The sequence below is a fragment of the Rhinopithecus bieti genome, unplaced genomic scaffold, assembly GCF_001698545.2.
Source record: "Rhinopithecus bieti isolate Rb0 unplaced genomic scaffold, ASM169854v2 scaffold_12640, whole genome shotgun sequence".
NCBI lineage: Eukaryota > Metazoa > Chordata > Mammalia > Primates > Cercopithecidae > Rhinopithecus > Rhinopithecus bieti.
Genome location: NW_016807406.1, coordinates 1870926 through 1894401, shown reverse-complemented (window position 1 = coordinate 1894401; position 23476 = coordinate 1870926). Strand labels below are relative to the sequence as shown.

At 34.2% G+C, this 23476-nt stretch overlaps 1 protein-coding gene across 1 annotated transcript in view; it reads left to right on the top strand.

Moving 5' to 3' along the window:
* LOC108535572 (neurexin-1) overlaps positions 1-23476 on the top strand; it is a 597125-nt gene that overhangs the window by 109500 nt on the left and 464149 nt on the right. The window contains exons 4-5 of the mRNA XM_017881650.1: positions 3184-3213; positions 3990-4001. Coding sequence (XP_017737139.1) covers positions 3184-3213; positions 3990-4001 — 42 coding nt within the window. The remainder of the gene's footprint in view (positions 1-3183; positions 3214-3989; positions 4002-23476) is intronic.

The following is a 23476-nucleotide window of genomic DNA, read 5'->3' as shown; positions in this document are numbered from 1 at the left end:
TTATTTCTCAGTGCTAATAGAGTACATCTTGAAGTTAGACGGTAAGTTGAACTTCTTTCTGAACATTTGTTGGTTTCTGGATTGTGTATCACTTTTCATACAGAACATATACATTCTCAACCCTGCCATCCCAAGTATATGAAACTTTTTCAAGCTTAACTCCAACCCTTGATAGATCTCCGCATCCCGTATGAACCTTAGAATAGTTATTGCAGTGTTCTGTATGAGAAAAATGATACAATGCTGCTTTTTTTACTTTAAAAGACAAAATATTTCTTTGTAGTTTCATAAGACAGTGCATGATCCTTTTCCATTTTTTTATCAAAATGATTTATTCTATTCTGTTGGAAAATTTAGCATTATGTCAGTTCAAGCCCACTGGTTTGTTTCAAATGATTGGATATATAAAAGAATGCAATAAAGTACTGAGTATAAGTAAGAGACATAAATTTAGGTTAAAAAATAAGCCATTGTTCAGTGGAAATGAAAGCATACAGCACTTCAATATGATTACTGGTAAGTATATTTGTAATATGTTTTGCCTGCTAAATATTTTATTCAAGATTTTATAAAAAAGTTATCACAGAATTTTGAAGAAGTTATATAGCTTATATATTTTCCTGTAGAATTCAGCAAATTAAAACATATTTCAGCATTCTTGTTTTTTAAGAACTTAAATGCATTAGTCAGTGTGCTACAAACAAATCTTCAAAGGGTTAACATGCAAAAAGAACTAGGCATAACAAAAGAATGGTGAAAGGGAAGGTTTTATCAACTTATATATGTTCTATCAACTTATATATTCACAGCATTAATAGTTCTTGCATAAACAATTTACTAATGTTTATATATGAAAAGACAGCATTTAGTATATTTTATTTTGCTACCATAGTTTGAAATATAGTTATTCTCTAAATGTACATTTCTATAGAATGAAGGATTTCTTAGAAAAAGACTCCCTATCCCAGGTTACAGACAAATAGCCATTAAGGTTACCAAGACTTCATGTATCTAAAAAGAACACTTGATGGTAATTCAAACTTGACCAGTAGCAGGGATAAACATTTTATTTGTCATTCTTACATGGATAATATTATAATTGCTTAGCTGCTGAACATTTCTGTTTCGTTATTTGAATAAAATAGATTAAAACTTCAAAAGGAATAATAAATGACTATTTTCCAAGTGTTGTATCCATATATGGCTTCTGTTTTCCTATACTATAATTTTAATTGCATGTGATTATATACTTGATAAAAATGATATATTACCCTGCAGGCTTAATATCTTTTAAAATCAGTCTCATTTATATTGTGCATGTCAACTGAGTTCAAATGTTATTTTTTAAAAGTATCTTTTCCACTTATTTTGCATTTCCTTAACCATCCTGTGAAATGCTTTCCTTTTCTCTTAAAATCCTGTTGCATTTCAAGAGGCTTTAAAATCAGCTTAATTAGCATGAATGCTTCTCTCTTTTCACACACACTCATCTCATGTAAAGTTTTGATAAAATTTTTAGAATATAGGGCCCATAAGCTATTGTAATAAAGTCTATTCAATAATAATTTTAATATTTCTATCTATAATATAACTTTTACAGTATAGGTAGGAAGTCTAGCAGGAAGAATGTGAATTCATTGGGGATTAGTGAGTTTCCATCCTTACTGATGTGGCATCAAAACCGTTAGAAGTACCTAATATATTTCCTAAAAGGTAGATCTTTAAGACAATTTCCTCATTTAGTCCGTAAAAACTTATGTTATTTGGAAAAAATCTATAGTAGTTTTAAAAGTGAAATTAAATGAAAAATTATATAACCTGGACAAATAAGCCACTATTTATCAGCATATAAAACACCGTGAATTATCAATAGATCATAAGCTGTTGAATCTGCCTATGTGAGCTTTTTGTTAAAATCACTCAGAAAATACAGAGAGGCTACAATTCAGAGGCATCAAGCTACTATGTTTAATAACTTTCATATTGTGATTAGATGATTATTTGTAATTATATCTAGCCTACAGAGATGTTTGAATACCCCTAAAATTTTAAGAAAACAACACAGATAATTTAAATACTGATGAAACCAATGTGTAATGTTATATAGCTCAAATAAAGTTTCTGAAATAGCACTGGGAATTGAAAATACAAGTTTATTAAAATTGATATATGTATATTTCTCTAACAATTTCCCATATTCTAGACATATACATGGATAGAGAAATAGCTTTATTTCTGAATTTAAGATAAAAGGTAGGAATTATGCCTTTCAGTAAAAGTAACTTCTTGAATAGCAAAAGAATATTTGAAAGCATATTAGTAGTATTCTTTAGAAGAAGAGTGCTCTCTTCAAGTTTGAAGTGAATTGTCAAGCAGAAAATAATAAATAAATTAAATAAAGGGATTTCAATGTCCCTTTAAAAATTCCTTGATGAACTTACATCTGTAATATATATCTTTACATTTAGAGTTCAGCACTGAAGAAATGTTTAGGTGAAATCTGAAATAATTTTGTTCTCTGAGAAAATTGCTTTAGCGTATTTACAGCTGACGCATTGTTTCTTAAAACCCTTTCCTGTAGTAAATTCTAACTTTACAACTGCATGTCTAATGATCATTTTGTATTTGCACAAGCCTAGTCAGTCGCTACATGTATCAGACAAAAAGACATTTCTGCATTATCATTTCAGTGTGACAACAATTTTTTTTCTTCATTTAATTATAAAACTGCTCATTTTTTGATGAGGGGAAAAAGATCAGACCCAGCCCATGTTTCAGGTATTCCATTGGGTTTTAAAAAGTGTAATTTCATCACTGAAGAATTACAAGCCCTGTGGGGGCAATATTCAAAACAGTCTCATCAAAGGGCACAGAGGGCAGATGTAATATTGAGGGGATTGGTTGGATTTTAAGTCATGCTCTTGTGCTCTTGCTTGTTCCAACTGATGCATGGAAGAAATACACCATGCAGCATATGCCAGTGTTTAAAATGCAGTTCTAGAACACTTTGCCCCAAAGCGTTCCAACCAGGGGTTGAAAGAATGCTTTTTGATTTGCCTCTGTGATACAGACATGTCTCATAGGAAACGAGATGTCTGTCACTGAACATTTTTGTCACCGTGACAACACTGCCTTCCCATGCTCCCTTGTTTATTGCTGACTGTGCTCTTGTTTCCCTTCAAGGTCTGGCGCACCTGATGATGGGCGACCAAGGTATGGGCTCTGTTCCTTTTCCACTCTGCTTTCAGTGTTTTCTTGTTCTGTAGCTGCTTTAAAACCATCACTGCAAAGGATGGGCAAATGCTTGCGAATTATGTGGCTGCAAATGAAATACATATCTTTCGTTTACATTTTTTCATGTGTTTTTCTTCCCTTTCTTTGTTGGTTTGATTTTGATTTGTTCATGTGACTTTTTTATATTCCTTCATTTCTTGCATTATAATATCTGCAAATAAATGAGACATAAGAAATTGTGATTGAAATTTTCTGTATATTTATCAGCATATGCAGTAAAGGGTGGTTATGGTAAAGGATAACCGGGAACCATCAGAAATTGCTGTCTGAAAAAAGATCCTCAGTTTAAACCACTGTATCCAAAAAATCAGTCCATTTTTCATCCATGCATGACAGTTTGGGGACATGCAGACATCTTTGGCTTCTGGTTTCTAAAATGCTGAGTATAGTGTTCCACAGAATCAATACTTTCCGTAGATTTATTGTGTGTCTCTCTTTTGTGTGATCTTTTAAAAATTGAGCATGGACTTTTCAATTTTTTGCATGTACTTGACTTCAAAACAGGCAGAATTCCCAATGTGTCCTGATTGCATCTCCATTTGTCTTCAAAACCTTGTTTATACTTTCTTGTCTCGTTTAATTTTCAGAGAGTAGTGACTTTACATATGTTCATAATTCTTATTGTTGTTTTTCTCCTCTTTATCCTCTTTGTCTGGAAACCCTTTCTTCATGGACCCATTTCATCAAATCCATAGGTAAAAGTAAAGGTATTACATTATTTTATTTCTTCTTAATATCATCTGTATGAATTACAGTGTGTCTGAGTTATGTAAATGTATTTAGACCTTTTGGCATTGGTAATGGGCACTGGGAGGTAGGTATATGTGTTAATAAATATTTTATAAATTTACAGTAAGAAAATTCATCAATATGCTTCTGTTTTGCCCTCACCCCTTTTTTTTTTTCTCTTTAGAGTGATCTTTTTCATATGAGGTGCTCACACAGTTAGTATATTTAGAAATTAGCTGCAGGCTTTGGTGTCAGTTTTTGGAGTATCATTTAATGGTAGTTAAATAAGTCTAGGAACTGTAAATATATCATCTTCAAATATTCAGCTCTGGAGCACACCTGCCCCAGCCATTCTGTATTGAGACATAAGTCTAAGCATATGCACCACTGAAATGGTACTGCTGTGCGCGCATCACCTTGTTGTCTGCTAGATTCCATTTATGCACATGAACACTGTAGTAACCTAAAAAGGCAGTATTAAGAAAGAGACAAAAGAGGAGCAAGACATTTCTCTTTATTCATACTAACTTTGTTTTAAGGACATTATCAACTAGCTATGCATACCCGCATTGCTTGGTAAGTCAGGCATGTGTACTCTTTGATGGTCTTGGTACAAAATCCAGAAGCATGTGTAATTTGCCATTTAAAACCATCCTCATTGTGTTTAATGTTGTCACTAAAAGGAAGAAAGTGGTATGCAGCTGTGGTGAACATATAGAACAGTCTTTAAATCAACCATTTTTAACTGTGTATTAGTGAATATTTCTATTTAGTTTCTATTTTTAAATTATTATTAATGGTTTAAATGCAGGAATATCTTTATTCTTTCTTATGTTCTCAATGTTAATCTGGTGAATTGGGACCACAGTTCACAGTTCTACACCCTTATGTTTGTGTCATCTAGCAGCAAAACTTTTCTGCTTGAAAAAGCACCTGAACATGAGCCAAGCAATATGTAAGAAATGATATCAGTTTTAAATGTATAAAATAGAGCTTTAGAAACAAATGCTGTTTGAATACTTTGATCCAACAACATAGGTTATCACAGTTTTGTTTTGGTCAGCTATTTTCAATAATATAATTTAATCTCATATTAAGCCTCTAGCAACTATGCAAATGATAGTATGTATCAATTATTTTAGAAGTTTTGTGTAACATTTTGAGGGCTTTCTAAACGTTTTTACTTGAGGCCAAAATCTCATCCACTGCCTTCTCTTAAGTGGGCATTTCTCATCATGTTCTTTATTATGTGGACTTAGGATGGCATAGAGGGAAGAACATATTTTATCTTACTGACTGAGTAAAGTATATGTGTATGTGTTTGTATATATACATACGTGTATTTGTATGGATGTATGTATAAATACACAATTTGTAAGTATATACACTCCTATGTTTGCTATTTTGTGAAAAGTAACTCTTAAAATAATTTTTAAATTATACAACAATTTTCTACATATGGAGTAGTTCATGTTTATACTCAACTGCTATTTGTTTTGGTGTACTTAATGTTAAGTGTCACTTAACTTTATTCAGTTTTTCTATGTCAATCTTAAATGTTTTCTGTTGGCATGTGTGTCAAACATTATATTTTAACTTCACCAGTTTTCCTCAGATTGTGTTCCTCAATCAGCACAAAGACACAGAGGACAGGAACTTGATTTTTTCATTGCATTCTTCTTCTGTTATTGGGATGAGTATGCTTTTTGCTGTTAAATGGAGGAAGAAGATTTTAAGAAGGACTTGAGTATTTTGCAAATCAGAATGGTACCCATTACATATTGTTTAATTAGATGTAGAGAAATGAGAAAGGTGATTGTAAATCTTCTCTAATTGCAGATTAATTCCACAAATCTATATTCTAGAGCAAAAATACAATCATGACTATGACATGGCATCCACATTCAAAGAGTGTTCATGTAACAAGGAAATGAAAACATGTGGGCAAGTTAGAATGAATGACAGAATGGAAGTGCTATGATAGTGGTACAAAGTGAAGTAGGAATTCAGAAAAAGGCAAACATAACATCAATCCAAGTCTCTCTTATGTGAATATCCCCACCTTGTGCCATCTATTGGAGGGATTAAAAAAATCTAGAAAAAATAATTTAGAAACTTTACACTGTAGCTTCCTATATGGAATTAAATCCTAGTTGTGCATAAAATCAGGGTTAAATCTGGCCAGTTTAAATAACTGATTTACAGTGTAAACTTATGTTTCCTAAATTTTTACATCTTGATATAATCATGGAGCAATTTTCTCAATTTTCCCACTTTTCTCTTGTGTGAGTAGTGAATTCAGGGGATCTGGAATGAAGTTTTGTGGATTAATGTCTTTCTTTTTGAAAAAAAGCCTAGAAAAAATTCAAGAACATCTTCATTATTTTGATTTCTTCTGTATGAATTCTTAAATATTTTCTAACGTTTTAAATGTCCCGTGATTAATATATTTCATTAAAAAATGAGTAACACATGTAAAAAGAACATTCCTTTTGATAACCTTCTTCATCCTACTCTCAAGTCCTTTCTCTCGAGGTAAGCACTGGTCTTACTTTGTGATGTGTCCTTACAGCGTTGGTGTTGATCCTTCTGTGCTCCATAACAACTCAGGGTTTGGAAACTGCAAAACCCCTTATCACGTGTACATGACAAAAATGGCGAAGTCAGCTGGAGACATGGTAGAGACCACTCTGCTATGGGCTTGCAGAATCACAATGAATGAAACACAAGTTTTCTCATTCTTCTCATAGGCCACAGTGCCTCCTATTTTTAATTAGTCATCCTGTTTCAGACTTTAGAGTCAATCTGTTACTTGTTTTTTTTTTTTTTTTTTTTTTTACATTCCCTAAACAAAGATGTGTCACCTTTAACTGGATATGGTTAAGAATAAACTTTGATTGAATGAATTATAGTTTTCTTTGGGGCAGCTGAAGATCCGTTATTCAAAGCCAACCTTACTTTTGCTAGTTGTGGGTAGATGGATTCAAATAGTCTTCATGAAATTTGGATCACATTTTTTTTTTTGGCTTGGAATTTGTCAGTGATGTTGTTAGGATCATTGATATGCTAATTTTATTCTCCTTTCTATTTAGAATTTAGGTTTATCTGTTTGCCTTGAATGAAGTATGTCTTTTCTCTTTTGTTTATTCTTGTTTCTTTTACTATGTATGTGTATCTGGTCACTTCGTTCCAATAATTGCTTTGATTATTTATTTATGTTTTACTTTGATGGCTTGTCAGGAATGAATATTTAAATTACAAAAAAGTCAGAATATATTATACATGAAAGTCCAGCCATAACAGTTGGTTAATAGCTCAGGAGTACAAGTTAATAATTATCAGCTAATATTGGCACTTTGATTGGAGGCTTGTACTTTTCCTTCATAAGTCATCATAATTGTAATTACATATTTGTATTTGTGATTATACTTAATGTTAACTTTTCCTGGTAGAGTGTAAGCTCTGTGAGGGCAGAAACCTTGTCTTTCTCTTTGACCGTTGTATTTCCAGAACATTTTTCTTATTGTATCTTGAATTTGCAATTTCATGACTGAAGCATATTTGTTAGGGGGCGACAGTTTCAGTTGTCCATTTTAAAAAGTCAAATGAACATTTATTGTTTAATTATCCAGGCTTCTCATGTTACTAGAAAAGCAAAATATTACAAGTAGAACTGAAAAGAATATAGTTACACATTCTGAAAGTACATAAGCCTTATTCTCTTTATGAAGAGTAGATCTTAAATTAGTATAATTTATAAAATAATGATAGATTTTCTCAAAGCTGATTGTTAAAGCTGATTGTAATAGTTAAGACCTGGATACAACTCTTCTACCTTAACTAATTGATGAATAATATCTAATATTATCATGTACTTTAAATTTTTATCTATACTGTCATACCACAATTAATATTTTGTTAAACTTACTCTTAAAATAGATTTGATATTATTAATACTTAGAAAAGAATAAAGCATTTGGTGTTTTTTAAATACATTTTCTTTTGTCTTCGTCTTAGTCCATTTGGGCTGCTATATAAAAATACCATAAACTGGGTAGCTTGTAAGTAACAGAAACTTATTTCTCAAACGTCTTTAGGCTGAGAATTCCGAGACCAAGGGCTGGCACATTCAATGTCCAGTGAGATTTTGCTTCCTGGTTCATAGATCACTACCTTCTTTTGTGTCCTCAGGGGCAAGAGAGCTCTCCGGTATGTCTTTTATAAGGACAGTAATCCTATCAATAAAGGCTCTGCCCTCATGACCTAATCAAGTCTGAAAAGCCCCCTCTCCTAATCTATCATTTTGTGGGTTAGGATTTCAATTTATCAATTTTGGAAAGGCACAACATTCATATCACACAGTTTCCATGACTTTTCTTTTTTTTTTTTTTTTTTTTTTTTCCGTTTTCAAGTCCTGTGTTGCTATATAGCAAATTTGTCTGTGAAGTGCCCAACTTCCAATTATTAAAATCCTAATGCATTTTTTTATACTTTTAAAATATATTTTGCTGTGATTTCTGATAGAGACCTAATTTGGTTATTAAAATATGATATGTATCTTCTGTATAAATTCTTAAATTGTATTTCCTCATTTAGCGTCATAATAATAAGTAATCTGTTTGTTCAGAAAAGTTTGTGGATGTTGGCAGAACCTTACTGTTGAAATGCCTGTGTTTGGTGCATATACAAACTAAGAAGTCAGAATTTTTTTTTTTTTTAATCTACTGTGTTACCTCTACTCTTGCAGTACTCTTGCAGTCCCCTTAATTCACAACCACAGACTGCGGGAAGACCAGAATTTCACCTTATAAAATCAGACATTAAATATCTACTTTTATCTGTATTATATACATGGAAGGCTATGTGACTATTTAGAATTCAATGTTTATTTAGCAGTTCATCTTTAGCTTACATGTTCATTAGCTCTGAGTAGAACCAAGAAAAACTAATTGAAGAGTATATACTTATGTATTATCTCTTGCTGTGATTTAACCAATCTTGTTATATGTATTACTAATAAAAGTCCCAGCTCGATTGTATTTTTGTAATCCTGGTTCTGTGAAGCAAAATTTTCTGTGTCATTATACATTATTTAAACAATGATAACATTGAAAAACTGATCATCTAAACAAGACTTTTACTACACTTGTTGCAGACTAACTTGTCCTCAGAGAATAGCACAGAGAGGACTCTCCATAGTCTAATAGTTTAAAAAATTAGGTGGTATGAATAGAAACTTAGATGCGTTTCACTGAAATATGTTGCAAATAGCAAAACTTTCAAATTATGACATAATGGAGGTTAACTGATTATTTCTTCTCCAAAATAATGACTTTATGTTATTTATCCATTTGCAAATGTATTTGTGTTAATCTAGATTTTAACAACCATCAACACTTTTAGGCTGATAGGAGGCTGTTTCCTAAGTTTTGTTGACCAGTGGTTATAAAACAATGTAATTTTCCATAGTGTTTAGCTCTTAACTAGAGAAATTTGAATCTTTAATTAGAATCATAACATTTTGGGGCAGAGAAGAATATTAGAGATCATCTAAAAATCTAATAATATAATATTGTCACTCTTTGTATTATAAGGCATGAAAGATGATGCTGCTTATTATGATAGGCAAAACCTTCTAACAACTTTCAACCAAAATAACTATCATAATGTAGAATAGCCAACTTTAAGGAGACTTCAAAGATTTTTCTCCAATTAAACACTAATAATCATGAAACAGAGTTTCATCTTCTTATTCTTACAAAATAAATTTAGTGGTAGTATAAAGGAAACCATTCACAGACTTTTATCTAGGATGCTGGTGTCTCTCATATTCAAGATTTTCATTTGAGGGAGTAAAACTCCAGCTTATGACTGATGAGTAGTAATCCTGAAGTCATAAGAGCTGGTTTCATATCCCAGATTTGTTACTTACTGACCTTGAGTAAATAATTTAGCCTCACATATCAAAACCTTATGATCTGTAATATGGATTAATAAAAATATTCAATTACTGAGGGTAATATTACATGACAAGTTGCAAAAGTACATAGAAGAGGCTTTTTATTAATGGTGACAATAAGAAAAAGATACCATGTGAATTTGGATTAAATGAATATTAAAATGATCTGTAATCTGTCAAAGGTTTAGCAGAAACAGTATCAATATCTTAATATTAATATCTTCTTTCCATCATATTAATACCCTATTATTTATGATTCTGGCCTTGTCTGTGGTTGAAACTAACTAGACACCAATGTCCTGATGATCTGTACTACAGAAAACATTTGTACAAAAAGGTATTAAGGGATGATTATCCTCAATCAAAATTATTTAGATATCTGTGTTACTCTTTACACTTTAACATTTATTTTACATACAATAATGAGGCTGAAATAGACTTGCTTCCACTTTGAGCAACCCTAGGAAGTCATCGGTAAAATACTGGTTTTCAGATGCAAATTTATTGGCTGAAGGAGGCAGGGAGGTAGACATTTTTTCATGAACTGGAGGTACCAGTGAGAGGAAACTTTTTTTGTAAATTAATGTTTTGCCCCACTCATGACTTCATAGAGTGATATATATAGTTGAGACTGCTGACACTTGGTTATCTTAATACCACATTTTCAAGGAAAAGCTAAGTAGATATTTTCTGAGGTTTCTATTTTGGAAAAATAACATATAATTTTCTTGAAATACTTAAATAATTGGCTAATATTCTCACATACTTCAAGATTTTGCTAAAAATGTTAAGGACTAAAACTGACCACCCTGCTTAATACTGCCATTTGGCCCTCTCCTGAACTTCCATGTCATGATCTAGTTTCTCTTCCATAGAAATTACTATCTTTTAACTTACTTTAAAAAAATTCTCATTTATTTTGTTTATATGTCTTCTTTTCACCAGAGGAAGGAATCTGGTGAAGGCAGAGATCTCTACCCTGATGTGTCTCAAGAGTCCCTAGAACAGTGACTGACACTCATACTCAATACTCAATAAATTCTTGTTTAATGATCAACTGATTGATTGGCTAAACAAGTTTGTCAAGTTTCCTTTGAGTTTTAATTTGAATATTTTTTTCTGCTTTGTCATAGTACACTAATTTTAAATTGCTTTTCATTTTGCTCCAAGGTAAATCTTCCTATGAAGGATAAACAAAGTCAATGAAAACAAAAAAATTTTCTTATTGTATTGTGGGTCAAGCAGCCTCAGATTTGACACTTTTTATCTTTCTCATTCCCTGTCCAGTGCAAGAGGCCTTATGAAATTTTGGAAAGGATTTAAAACCACTTTCACAGCCACTGATGGTCAAAGGTTTCCTTTCACATTTTTCTAATTATCTCAGTCTTAAAGGAATATTACTTTAACAATGGGACAGTAATTAATCTTTGCATGTCTCTGTGTCTATACAAGTAACAGGAAGAGGATCCTGGAAGTTTGGCTTCTGAATAACATGATTTATTGTGACATTTTCAGGAAGGATCGTTTGGCAATTTGTGATGGAAAGTTTCAAAAAATGAAGTAGATCTTATATTTTATGGTCATGTAGCTTACCTTTCACTAACATAAATATAAATTGATTTGTTCTTCTCAGATCATCAAGTAGGCGTAAACACTCAAAAGGCCTTTTGATTTTTTTTTTTTTTCTCAGCACACAAATACATTATTGTATGTCCAAGTAGATGACTTACCAATGAGTCCAGGTCCACAGCCAGCTGTCCTAAGCCATAGAACCTGTGCTGAAGAACTATAGTGGTAGGAAATCTTCGAATTAAAAAGCAGCAACAGTACTACAGTGTCTGAGGCCATATTTTGCTTAAAATGTATGTCCTATTACTTGTCATTTTGAAAAGAGAGAAAGTGAGAGCTAAAGGGTTTCATTCAATCTTAGTCATTATTACTGTAATCACCAAGGAGATTCTGCTTTATGTGGGACTGTTACATGTGGTGTAAAGGCACAACTTTTCAGAATGGATGTTTTCACGGTTTGTATTAAGAAGTATAGCCACATGGATAATAATAGCTACCATTTTCAGGATATGTTCTTTTGCATTCATATTATGCCTCCTTATATAAGTGCCTATTGCACAAACTGCCATTCTCCCTTTCTATTTGGCTTGTCTGCCATGTGCCTACGACCCCATGATAGTCCATTCAGAATAGGAGCAGCTGAAGTACTCTCCATTAATTATTCGTGTTTACTTTCAAACAGGTAAAATTCAGGGATATTCACGGAACTATGAACTGAGACTAATATTTTCTTTCATGTTAAAAAATACTATTTTATTGCATAACCCAGGTATAGACTATACAATTAGACTACTGAGACAAGGAATAAGATAATTCAGAAAATTAAAACAACGTATGCTTTATAAGGAATTTCAAAGCAGTATTTTATTCTTTGGCTTGAGTCACCTGGAAAACTGACCCAGTTTTCCCTTTCACTTTTTGGACTTGGCATTTTGAAGTCTGTAGACATTTGGAGGAAATTAAATTACTCCATTTAAGAAAACAATCAAATTTAGATTGGGCTAAACTGCTGCTAGAGGGATGGAAATCCCTAAATTGTCCAATTGTGATTCCAGTTCACTGGGAAACCCTAGTTTACAAGCTAACCATAGGGTTTCATAGATTGCTAGTAGCAAAATCTACCAGAAATCTTCCTCTAAACTCAGTGAACAGATGATGTTTGATGCTATACTGACCTAAAAGAATGATGTGATGATGGCCTTCAACAACTGTCTTTCGGGTGTTTATTGTTTAAATAAAACAATACCATCTCTGGCAAACAATCAGCAGAAATGCATTTTGAATTGTTTTCTCAGCAGTGTGGTTGGATTTGCACTGACCCATCGGTACTGTCGGTGACCAGTGCCATTCTTTTCCAGTGGACTGGCTGAAGTTAATAGTCTTAAAGAGCAGTTCGATTTGCACTGACCAATGAGGTGGAAGAAGAGAGAAGCTGATTGATCCCAAAGAAAGCCAACACCTAGACTGATAAATGTGAGGACTCTTTGGTTTGGCATTCATTTATAGAACTAATACCAGTTATTAGGGTAGGTGGCCAGTCCCTCCCTCCCTCCCTCCCTCCTCCTCCCTCCTCCCTCCCTCCTCCCTCCCTCCTCCCTCCTTCTTCCTTCCTTCTTCCTTCCTTCCTTCCTTCCTTCCCTCCTTTTCTTTCGTTTAACTACCTTAAGCATGTAATTCCCTGAATAGAGGAAAAGCCTTATATAGAGGAGAATCACTCTTTAATCAGATCTGTTCAAGTAGCTCACTTCCCTGTCAGAACATCTGAACAGTTGCTCAAACATCGCTGCAAACCTTGAGGTCATTACTGTTGTTCTGACCTGGTAGTTCTCAGAGGGACGGCCCAGAGCAGTTACTTACATTTCACTCACATTAAAATATACTTGTCTAGGCCAGGTGCGCTGGCTCACACCTGTAATCCCAGCACTTCGGGAGGCCGAGGTGGGCAGATCACGAGGTCAGGAGATCGAGACCATCCTGGCTAACAAGGTGAAACCCCGTCTCTACTAAAAATACAAAAATTAGCCAGTCGTGGTGGTGGGCACCTGTAGTCCCAGCTACTTGGGAAGCTGAGGCAGGAGAATGGCGTGAACCTGGGAAGTGGAGCTTGCACTGAGCCGAGATTGTGCCGCTGCACTCCAGCCTGGGCAAAAGAGCAAGACTCCGTCTCAAAAATAAAAAAAAATAAAAAATACAACATACTTATCTAGTGTCTCATGTCATCAATTCCCTGTGTAAGAACAGATAAATCAGTTAAAATTATGTGGCACTTTCAGATACTATCATCTTGATTTTTTGCAACAGGACAGGACCACTGAGAGATTTATCTTTGGCAAGGGGATAATTTTTGGTGCCACCTTAAATCGCATGTAATATGTAACCCTCTATCTACTTAGGGAAGTATAGATACATTTTCTACAATACAGATTTTTCAAGGAACTTGACAGAGGATTTTATTCACTAGGTTAAGGCAGACTGGCATCCTGTACTTTAAAAGGTAACATTCTTTCCCCCAGAAGATCTAATGCCCAATCACTTTGTGACTAGTGAACTCATTAAATTGGCCTTTGCCCTCCAAAAGCTGAGGACTTAATCTCCATGGTGATGAGGATTTTGTTTTTCCTTGCAGTGACATGTACAACTTGATAACTCACCTCATATTGCTTCTGCATTGAAAGACTTTTTTTGATAATAAAAATAATTATTAACTTGCTTTAAAAGAAGTTGGTCCATGATGAAAGGACTGAGAAAAAAAGGTAGTTATTCAATTAGATTTACCCTTCATCCCTGAAACTAAATTATTAGTTTTCACATTAGTAAAGATGTCAGTGAGCCCTTTCAAATCTTGTTGTAAAGGTCATTAAAATTTTCATTGTGTAGAGTTCAGACCATGTGTTTTACAAAAGACAAAACAAAATCAAGTTGAATATGTGACAACTTTTAAACTTTTTATGTAATGCCCATCTGTGGACACTTTGTAATATGTTTTAGGATCATTCTCAATAATGTACAATGGAGAAAGGATCCAGACAAAGAAAAAGCTAAACAGCAAATGCTGAGCTCACATTTAAAATCTGCCACAAATATATCTTGATGCAATGGAAAAGGATGATGATAATGACCCTTTTTTTTTCTGGAAATTGTGGAGAAAGAAGCATTAAATGAAACAGGAATATGTTGTATCTACAAAATTCAGGCTTTATTGGGGGTAGAAATTTGGTCCATGGAGTCTACTTACAAATAATAGACAATATTCTTATTAGACATTCAGAAATGACAGACTCAGGTATAGAAATTATATGGAAATGTATGATAAGATTTTTAAAAAATATATAAAAGGAAGTGGTTGAAAGATTAGTGTGAGTACAAGAAAAAGCAGGGAGAGAGTGATGAGGATGATAAGGCCAAGCTCCTATGGGGACAAAAAAACGAGATGCTGATGTTGTCGCTGTAAGAGCAAGGGATTACTCATTTCTCCAAGTGGAAATAGATGTGAAAGAGTAATGACAGCAGGCTGAGAGGGCAACTTTAGGGTCTAGGGAAGCTCTATTCATAGATGGTTACATATTGCATGTGATTTGAGGGGGAACCAAAAGTTATCCCCTTGTCGAAGATAAATCTCTCAATGGTCCCATCTCTTGCAATAAATCAAGATGATAGTATATGAAAGTACCACATAATTTTAACTAATGTATCTGTTCTTAAGCAGGGATTTGATGATAGGGGACACCAGAGAATTATTTTTTAATGTCAGTGGAACATGTCAGATGGCATTGTCCAGCCCTTGATTTAGCCCCAATGAGATCTATGCAGAATTGGAAGCCCTTAGCACATTTGGCATGGCTGATACCTGGAGTTATAGAGGAAGCAGAATCCAGTGATAGACTGAATCTTATTTTTTGGTCAAAAATTAGCTGTTAGCAGTATATATTCCCTCATTGTGCACACTGGCACTCCTACCCTAAAGTAGGAAAAGTGTATTATTATTTTTTTAGGAGCACCGTTATACCTAGTATTTACCTCTATTATAAAATTATTTAGCTGGATTGCGTTTATTATTGGTCAGTCACTGTGCTTAGAATGTGAGACCCTTGAAGGCAGGGCCTTTGATATTTTCAGTTTTGAATTGAGGACAGAGCTTGGTACATGAGAGATACTGAGGAAATCTTGTTGCAAAAGCATAGCCAAGGATCATGGAGACTGGAGTTATGTGGACCCACATTTAGACCCTAGATTCATGATGTATCAGCTGTGTAGCTTTGGGAAACTTATTTGGCCTCTCTGAAACTCATTTGTAAAATGCAGATAATGAAATCTAAAAATCTCTTTTAGCTATGCAGATTAAGTATATGAATATCAGTAAAGTGCATAATGTATTTCTAGTGAGTAGTGAATGCACAATAGTAGAACATGGCAGAGTATTGGGTATTTACTGATGAGTCAAATAAAATTAATTTTCAAAGGAAATAACTTTTTAAATCACAAACTACAAGGAGGAAAGATCAAAAAAGTCAAAGACATTTACCCTTTGTATACATATTTTTAAAGCTCATTAAATCCCAAATGTTGAGTAAGGAAGTAAAATGGGAGGGAACAGAAAGAGAATTGGAAAATATTTTTGTGATACTTTTCTTTTGTTTCATTTTATGGTGATTTTCATTATTCTTAATTCAAGAAAAAACATATACCTGAGGATAGCCTGAGAATGCTGAGGAGGAAATAATTTTGTCATAATTTTTGCCTCTAAGTAACAAAGGTGAGATGTTTTCTTTAGTTTGTTTTTAAATGTCCTTGATTAGGGTATTAAGATCCTGCTTACAATGAACTAGTTTTAGCATAAGTCAGATAAAGCCTTTTGTTCTACACTGCTGAGTAAGAAAAAGCTTAGCTTGCTTTTGACTTGTTTTGCCTAATTGCTTTTCTCCATTAGAAGAGAATATACCGTGGAAAAAATACAGAATCCATTCCTATCCTTCAGTTCCCTTCTTGGATGTATTTTGGAGAGTTTGAAATTATATGAGAGTTATGAGAGAATGAGATAACTATTCAAGAGAAAATTGAGTTTGTTGGGATGTTGGGGAAGGGGAGATTCCTCACATGATTTAGTAGGTCTGTTAACACTTTAGGACTCAGATATAACACTTAAGTGAATAGTAATTTACTAGGAGCCGGAAAGTAGATGGTAATGTGTTCTAAACCAGTATAATCGTGAAGTCTACCACAATCAGAAAATCACAGAAATTGCTTTAGAATGGAAAAGAACTTAACAAATAATGGAATCACAAATTTGACAAAAACTTTAGAAGTGTCCTAGTCCAAATGCCTATTCAAACAAACTCCTCTGTTAGTTAAGTAATGGGTGATGATTTAAACTCTGTTTATGCTTTCAGAAGAGTCTACTTGTTACCTTGTTACCTCATAAAGTAATAATGTTTTAAGGAGAGGTTTAATTATTACCAAGTTTTTCTTTATTTTAATCAAAATCTGCCTACTGAAACTATTGCCAATTAGCCATCTGCCCATTGTTTTGCTAATTCTTAAGATATTTCTTGAATTTCTCCAATGTGCTGTTCTCTATGTTTCCAATTTCTCTGGAGTTAAAAAGATTATGTCTAAGTTCTCATTCACTTAAAAAACTACTTTCTATGAATAAATTTCTCCACTCTATCTTTATTTTTTGTTGCTATAAGAAAATACAATAAATGTGTAATTTATAAAGAAACTAAGTTTATTTCTTATAGTTCTGCAGTCTGGAAAGTCCAAGAGCATGGCACTAGCAACCAGTGAGGGCCTTCTTGCTTCATCGTAACATGTGGAGGGCATCACATGGTGAGAGGGTCAGAGAGTCCCTGCCAGCTCAGATCTCTCTTCCTCTTCTTAAAGCCACCTGTCCCATCATGGGGGCTCCACACTGATGACCTTATCTAATCCTGTTTACCTCCTAAAGGAACCACTTCCAGCCAACGTATTAATTTGAGGATTAAATTTTCAACACACAAAATTTGGGGAACACATTCAAACCATAGCAACCTCTATACCCAAATTCAGATTTTTCTCTTCCATATTTTATTTCTTTGGTCTCTCAAACCATCTTTCACAGTGTTGAAGACCTTTCCATCTCTTTGCTGACTGTCTCCTTCTCCTAATCTTGGCATGCTCTAGTTGTCAGGATACTTCTTAAAGCCAAGTCCAAAATTAATTACACTATCCCTGGGTATCTGAGCAAGGCATAGTAAAATGGAAGCATTCTCTAGTTCTGGAAATAATACTTCCGTTAATGCCACCTAAAATCAAAGGTAGGGTTTGTGGTGTGTGTGTGTGTGTGTGTGTGTGTGTGTGTGTGTGTGTGTGTGTATGTATTTTGGTCAATGTTACTGTTTTATCAATTTATACTGAACTTTTAGTCAGTTGAAACCTCTAAGTTTTTCCACATGAACTGCTCGTAAGTCAGCCTTTCTGTACCCTACTCAAGAGTTGATGTTGTCAGCCCACTTTAAAACATGAAATATTACTATTCAATTCTACCTTCAGTCATTAAAAATAATAAATTATCTACTAAGGATCATATGCAAGATTCTATGAATACAAACATAGAAAAGGCTAGTATCTATTCTAGAAGGATTTATAGCTCAGTAGGTGAATACATGTTTACATGGAAGTCTCATCAATAGTTAAAAGCCCTGTAATATAAGTTATTTACAAAAACCAACATTCTTCATTAGCTGAGTCTTGATGAGTGATGACTGTTGGTTAGAGTGACATTGTTTGTAGTGTATTAGTTTTCTATTGATGCCATAACAAATTACTACAGATGTAATAGCTTAAACAACATAAATGTATTGTATCACTCTTTTGTAGGTCAGAAGTCTGGCATGGATCTCACTGGGGTAAATTTGATTTGTCATCAATGCTGCATTTCTGTTAGAAGCACTAGGAAAGAATCTGCTTTATTCCTTTTCCACCTTTTTTGAGGCTGCCTACATTCCTTAGCTGGTGACCCCTTTGTTTCGTCTTCAAAGCCAGTAACCCATCTCTCAGACCATTCTTCTGTAGTCATGTTTTCCTCTGACTCCTCTTCTGCTGTTTTCTTCCACTTGTAAGGAGCTTGTGACAACATTGGGTCCAGGGTTCTTACCCTATCTTTAGGTCAACTGATTAGCAAACTTAATTAACATCTTCAACATTAATTGCCTTTGCCATCTCTAAGGGCAAAAGAAAAGGACATCTTTTTCTCACCCTTCATAAAGGTCACAGCCAACACTCCTGTAATGAAGGACAGATTAACAAGAGAAAAACGTAACAAACTTAGTTAATCAAAGTTTCATGTAACACAGGCACCGTCAGAGTTGAAGACCCAAATACCCAGGGAAAACTGTGTACGTTTTATGCTGAGTTTCAGTGAAGAATGAACCGCCATGTACAAATGTGATTGGACAAAAGAGTATAATTTAATGGTAATAGACTGAAGGGGGAAACCCAGAAAGGCCTGTTTGTTTGTTTGTTTGTTTGTTTGTTTGTTTCCAGATTCTTCTGTGTGTAGCATTTTTCCAGAGTATAGGGCAATGAGAGTCTTCAAGGGAAAAGGGAGAGAGTGACCTTTATAAATTTTATGGCTTACTTTAGGGGAGAAGACTTTTAGTTTCTAGACAGACCTTGGGGAAATGCAATTCTGGTTGCTGTGACTTGCTTCTGGGGAGAAAGAGGGGTGTGAGAGAGGAGGGCAGGAAAAGGTCAGAGACCTGGTTTCTGAGGCTTTTCCAGTCTCCTTCAGTTCAAAGTACTCAGCGTGCCAGGGTGCCATACTTTGGGGTGTTATGTTCTGAGCCCCAACACATGTAATCCAACCTATTCACAGGTTCTGGAGATTAAGATGTAGACATCACTGGGTTGCCATTATATTTGCCTAGCACAGGTAGACACATTTCAGGCAGAAGCATAATGTAAGTAGGTAAGAGAAATGCGGGTTGCAATTAATTGAGTAAGAATGCAACAAGGGAACTTCCCTAAAGGATGAAACTGGAGAAACAGGTAAAGGTCAAAATGATGGAAAGACTTAAGGAACAAGATCAGATTGATTGTTTTGAAAGATTATTCTTGCAAGAGAACAGATTTAAGAAATACAGAACCAAAGATAAGAAAAGAGCATAGTAACAATTATTTAGTCAAGAAAGATACCAGAAGCTTATACTATTTTCTTAGCACCAGAGATTAAAAAGAAGGAATAGATTCGATATGTGCTAAGGAGTTAGGGTCTATGGGGCTTGTTGATTGATTAGTTACAAAGATGTGGGCATGACTGGAGTCAAGACTGATTCCCAGATTTTCATGATAAGAGTCTAGGTGAATAGTGATGTAATTTACAATATGGATTACTGAAGAGAAAGTAGAGATGGGGAGTCAAAGGAAGAGAAATGCTTCTGATTTCCATTGTAGTACATGGATTTAACTAAGCTATATTGAATCTTTGTATGTAATTCTATCCCTGTGTTATCTACAAATATGGTATTAATCTACTTGGTATTTTTAATGGAAAAAAAGTGTGGTAGAGAATAGAGTCCTCAGAGTGCGAGTAGGGATTGCCCTTAGTGCCCCTAGTGTAACCACCACTGTTACATCAATCTGAATCCACTATACAACACCATTCAACCAGCTTTGACCCTGCACTATTAGCCAGATCATATTTCTCCACATATTCTACAATTTGCCTTAGTAAACTTAGTCTAGTAACTTGGTTAAATGTTTAATAGACTGTCTAAATCATGAAGCAATATTGGGAAAGTTATTTGTATTCAATAGTGTTAAATATTTAAGTAATTAATTCACTTTATCCTCCATTTTAGTAAATACATTAATCCAGGGAACTATATGTAAATTCTGTTCAAAGCCCTTTGTGGAACATAAGTGCATGTGTCATGTTTATAAATACGTAAAATATAAAATATAGTGACCATATAGGAGAACAAGAGATAAATTCTTACTGGAAAAAAAAGTGCGTGGGTAAGTGGTAGTTGACAGGGAAGAGATCAAAAATGAGGATAGATTCAGTGGGAAAGCTGACACTTGAAAGAAAGAATAGTGTCATTAGAAATATTGGAACAGCTTCATGCAAAGCATGATTATGGTGAGGGTTGTTGTGTGGCTGCAACACAGATATGGCTGCAAGGGAGGTTTAGAATGAAAGAATTGGTAGCTTTCTGGTTCATAGATGTAGTTATTTTTAATTTAATTTGAAAGTCATTGGGCAGCACATAGCCTATCCAAATTTTCACTAGGCTCTCTTACTCCCTACTGTGTGCCCTAACCAGATTAACACATTTATATTTCTTACCAGGTTCCTTAAATAGCTGCATTTATAACCCTGGATTTGTAAACTTATTTTGCAATCAACACACAGTGTGTGTCAGAGGGTTGGGGGTGGATGGTGCCATTATCAGAGTCCCACTTTAGAAAGACATCTTAATGGCAGAGTGAATTTCAAATTACAGTGTTAAGGAAAGGTGGGATCATTAGAGTAAGGTGAATAAGCTAAGAGGTTGTTAAAAAAGTTAAGAGAAAAGTGGGCTGAACTGTGATGATAATATGAGGAAAAGAAGGGAAGGACCAAACATGAGAAACTAGATTTACAATTTCATTAGGACATGGCCTGGGTCTTGTTCTTTCAGTGGGACAAGACACAAAGTAGATAATAATGAAAAATGAATGAATGAAGACATTGGAGTAGTTGAATTGGATGTGAGAAGTGAAAGGAAAGAACTGAAGGTGACTTGAAGAGCCTGGATATAAGTACCCAGAAGGATCATGCTTCTGAAAGTGCCTGCGGGAGAATAACATTCATCTTAGATCAAGTTCTAAGAAGACATCCAGGGAGACACATTCAGCAGCGATGAAAATACGAATATGTTTCTCAGGATAGAGATTATAATGAAAAGGTTATATGGCCATTTTTAAGTAAGTTTATTTCAACTCAGCAAAAATATATGTATCAAGATAAAATACAGATTAGTAATCTTTTTTAAAAGAAATGTCTGATTGTTTAAGGCAGACACATTGTTTTATGGATGAAGAAACTGAAAAAAAAAAAAAAGTGTTTTGCCTAAAGTTAATCAACCAGTAAATGGAAGAGTTAGCTCTAGCACAGAAAAGGATGTTCCTTGTATTGCATCAATACTTTACTGCACTACCTCTGACATCCCCCCGCAAGTTTCCACACTGACCCATTCCCTACTTAGAAGAAAACCTTTTTACTATTGTTTATGTTCCCAAATATGAACTTGGATCCATTTGTAAAATTCACTTATGGACTATTTAATACTTAGGGATTTCAAGATACCTTTTTCTAAATTTTAAGACATAGTAGAAAGAGAGGGGGGCTGCAATCTGCCTAGAGCAAAAGCTACCAGCCTGATTTTATTAATTTCTGGTATTGTGGCCTGTGCACTCTTAACTTGTCTCATATATTTCAGTCAAATTGCTGTTATGGAACGAACTGGATTCTTCAGCTCTAAATTTCACAGAACTATGTAAGTCTAATGGATTTCAGGTCATGCCTTATTGAGCCTAAGGGTTCTGGGGAGGGACCTGAGGACCACTGCTGGGGTTTAAGAGTGCAGAAAGATTTGGAGCCCCTGCCCTGATTCCAACAGAGACATAGCCTTTTCTCTGCGCTGGGCTTTCTCCCATGATTGTCTGTAAAGGAAGGGTCTCTTATTTTAAAATATTTGATAACTACTGCTAGAGGTTATTAATCTCAGGGCTACAGTCAGTATTTCACATCCTACTGTCTTGTATTTGTGGATTATATGAAAACTCTCCAAATCCCATTGTTTCAAATGAGTAAATCACACAAGTTCAATTTTATCCTAAAAGTACCTTCAAGCCATTCAGTTCTGAGCCGAGCAACATCTCTCTCTGGCTTTTGCCAACACAGCTCCCTTTGCCTAAGGACGTATTGAGAGGAAATAATTTCAAGTTTTTACAATTAAAGGAGAGGCTTTCCATTAAGAGAAGATACAAGCAGATCTTGAGACATGCTTTTAAGAGGCAAGAAAAAGTTTTCTGTGTCTTTTTCCAGTTCTATTTGTTTCTATTGCTATTTGTAAGCCACATTTTATCCTGTGTTGTAATTTACGGAATGTTTATGCAAAAGGCCCATAAGGTATGTTGTGGGGGTGGGGCATGATATTGTGTACACTGAGAGCACAGGTCACTACAAAAACAAAACAAAACAAAACAAAACAAAACAAAACTCCCCAGAATACTTATATAATAATTATTCAGTTAAAGATGAATTTAGAAATAGTTACCTCCAAGACCATCAACATAATAGAAGCAGTTATTATGCAAAACTTTATTAGAACCATGTTAATGTCTTCCTATAGTTAGATTGAACTCAATTTCAGTATGGTTTAGACTGAAGAAAAGTCATTTTGGTCAACAAGACTAAAGAGAGAGTTAAAATTTAGTTTGGCGTGGTCTGGTAGTGAATACCTAGAAAGCAGAGAACATAAAGAGATTTAAAAGGGTCCTCAAATGAATTCCAACATGTTATTTATTTTAGTTTATCTTTTTAAAAAAGTTCTAGCCCTGTCTAAATAAACACAGCTTTATTCTTCCTATTAACATTGTTACCTCTGAAAAATAATATATTGGTACCGGTTGGGAATATATGCCCGATATCATCTTGAATAAAGTGATATTATTGTAATTTTCTGCTTCTTTCAGCAGCTTCATCTTTTATTCATAAATACTTGTTTTTGATTTGTAAAAGTTTTCTAATTGTAATTCCTCTTCCCTTCCTTATCGTTTTCTAATTGTACCAATAGTAGTAGTTCTGATTTAGGTAAACTTATAGAATAATACATTAAATTAATATATTAATTCATTTTCAACCTTTAAAAAGCATTTTCTTTCTTTTTTTTTTTTTTTTTT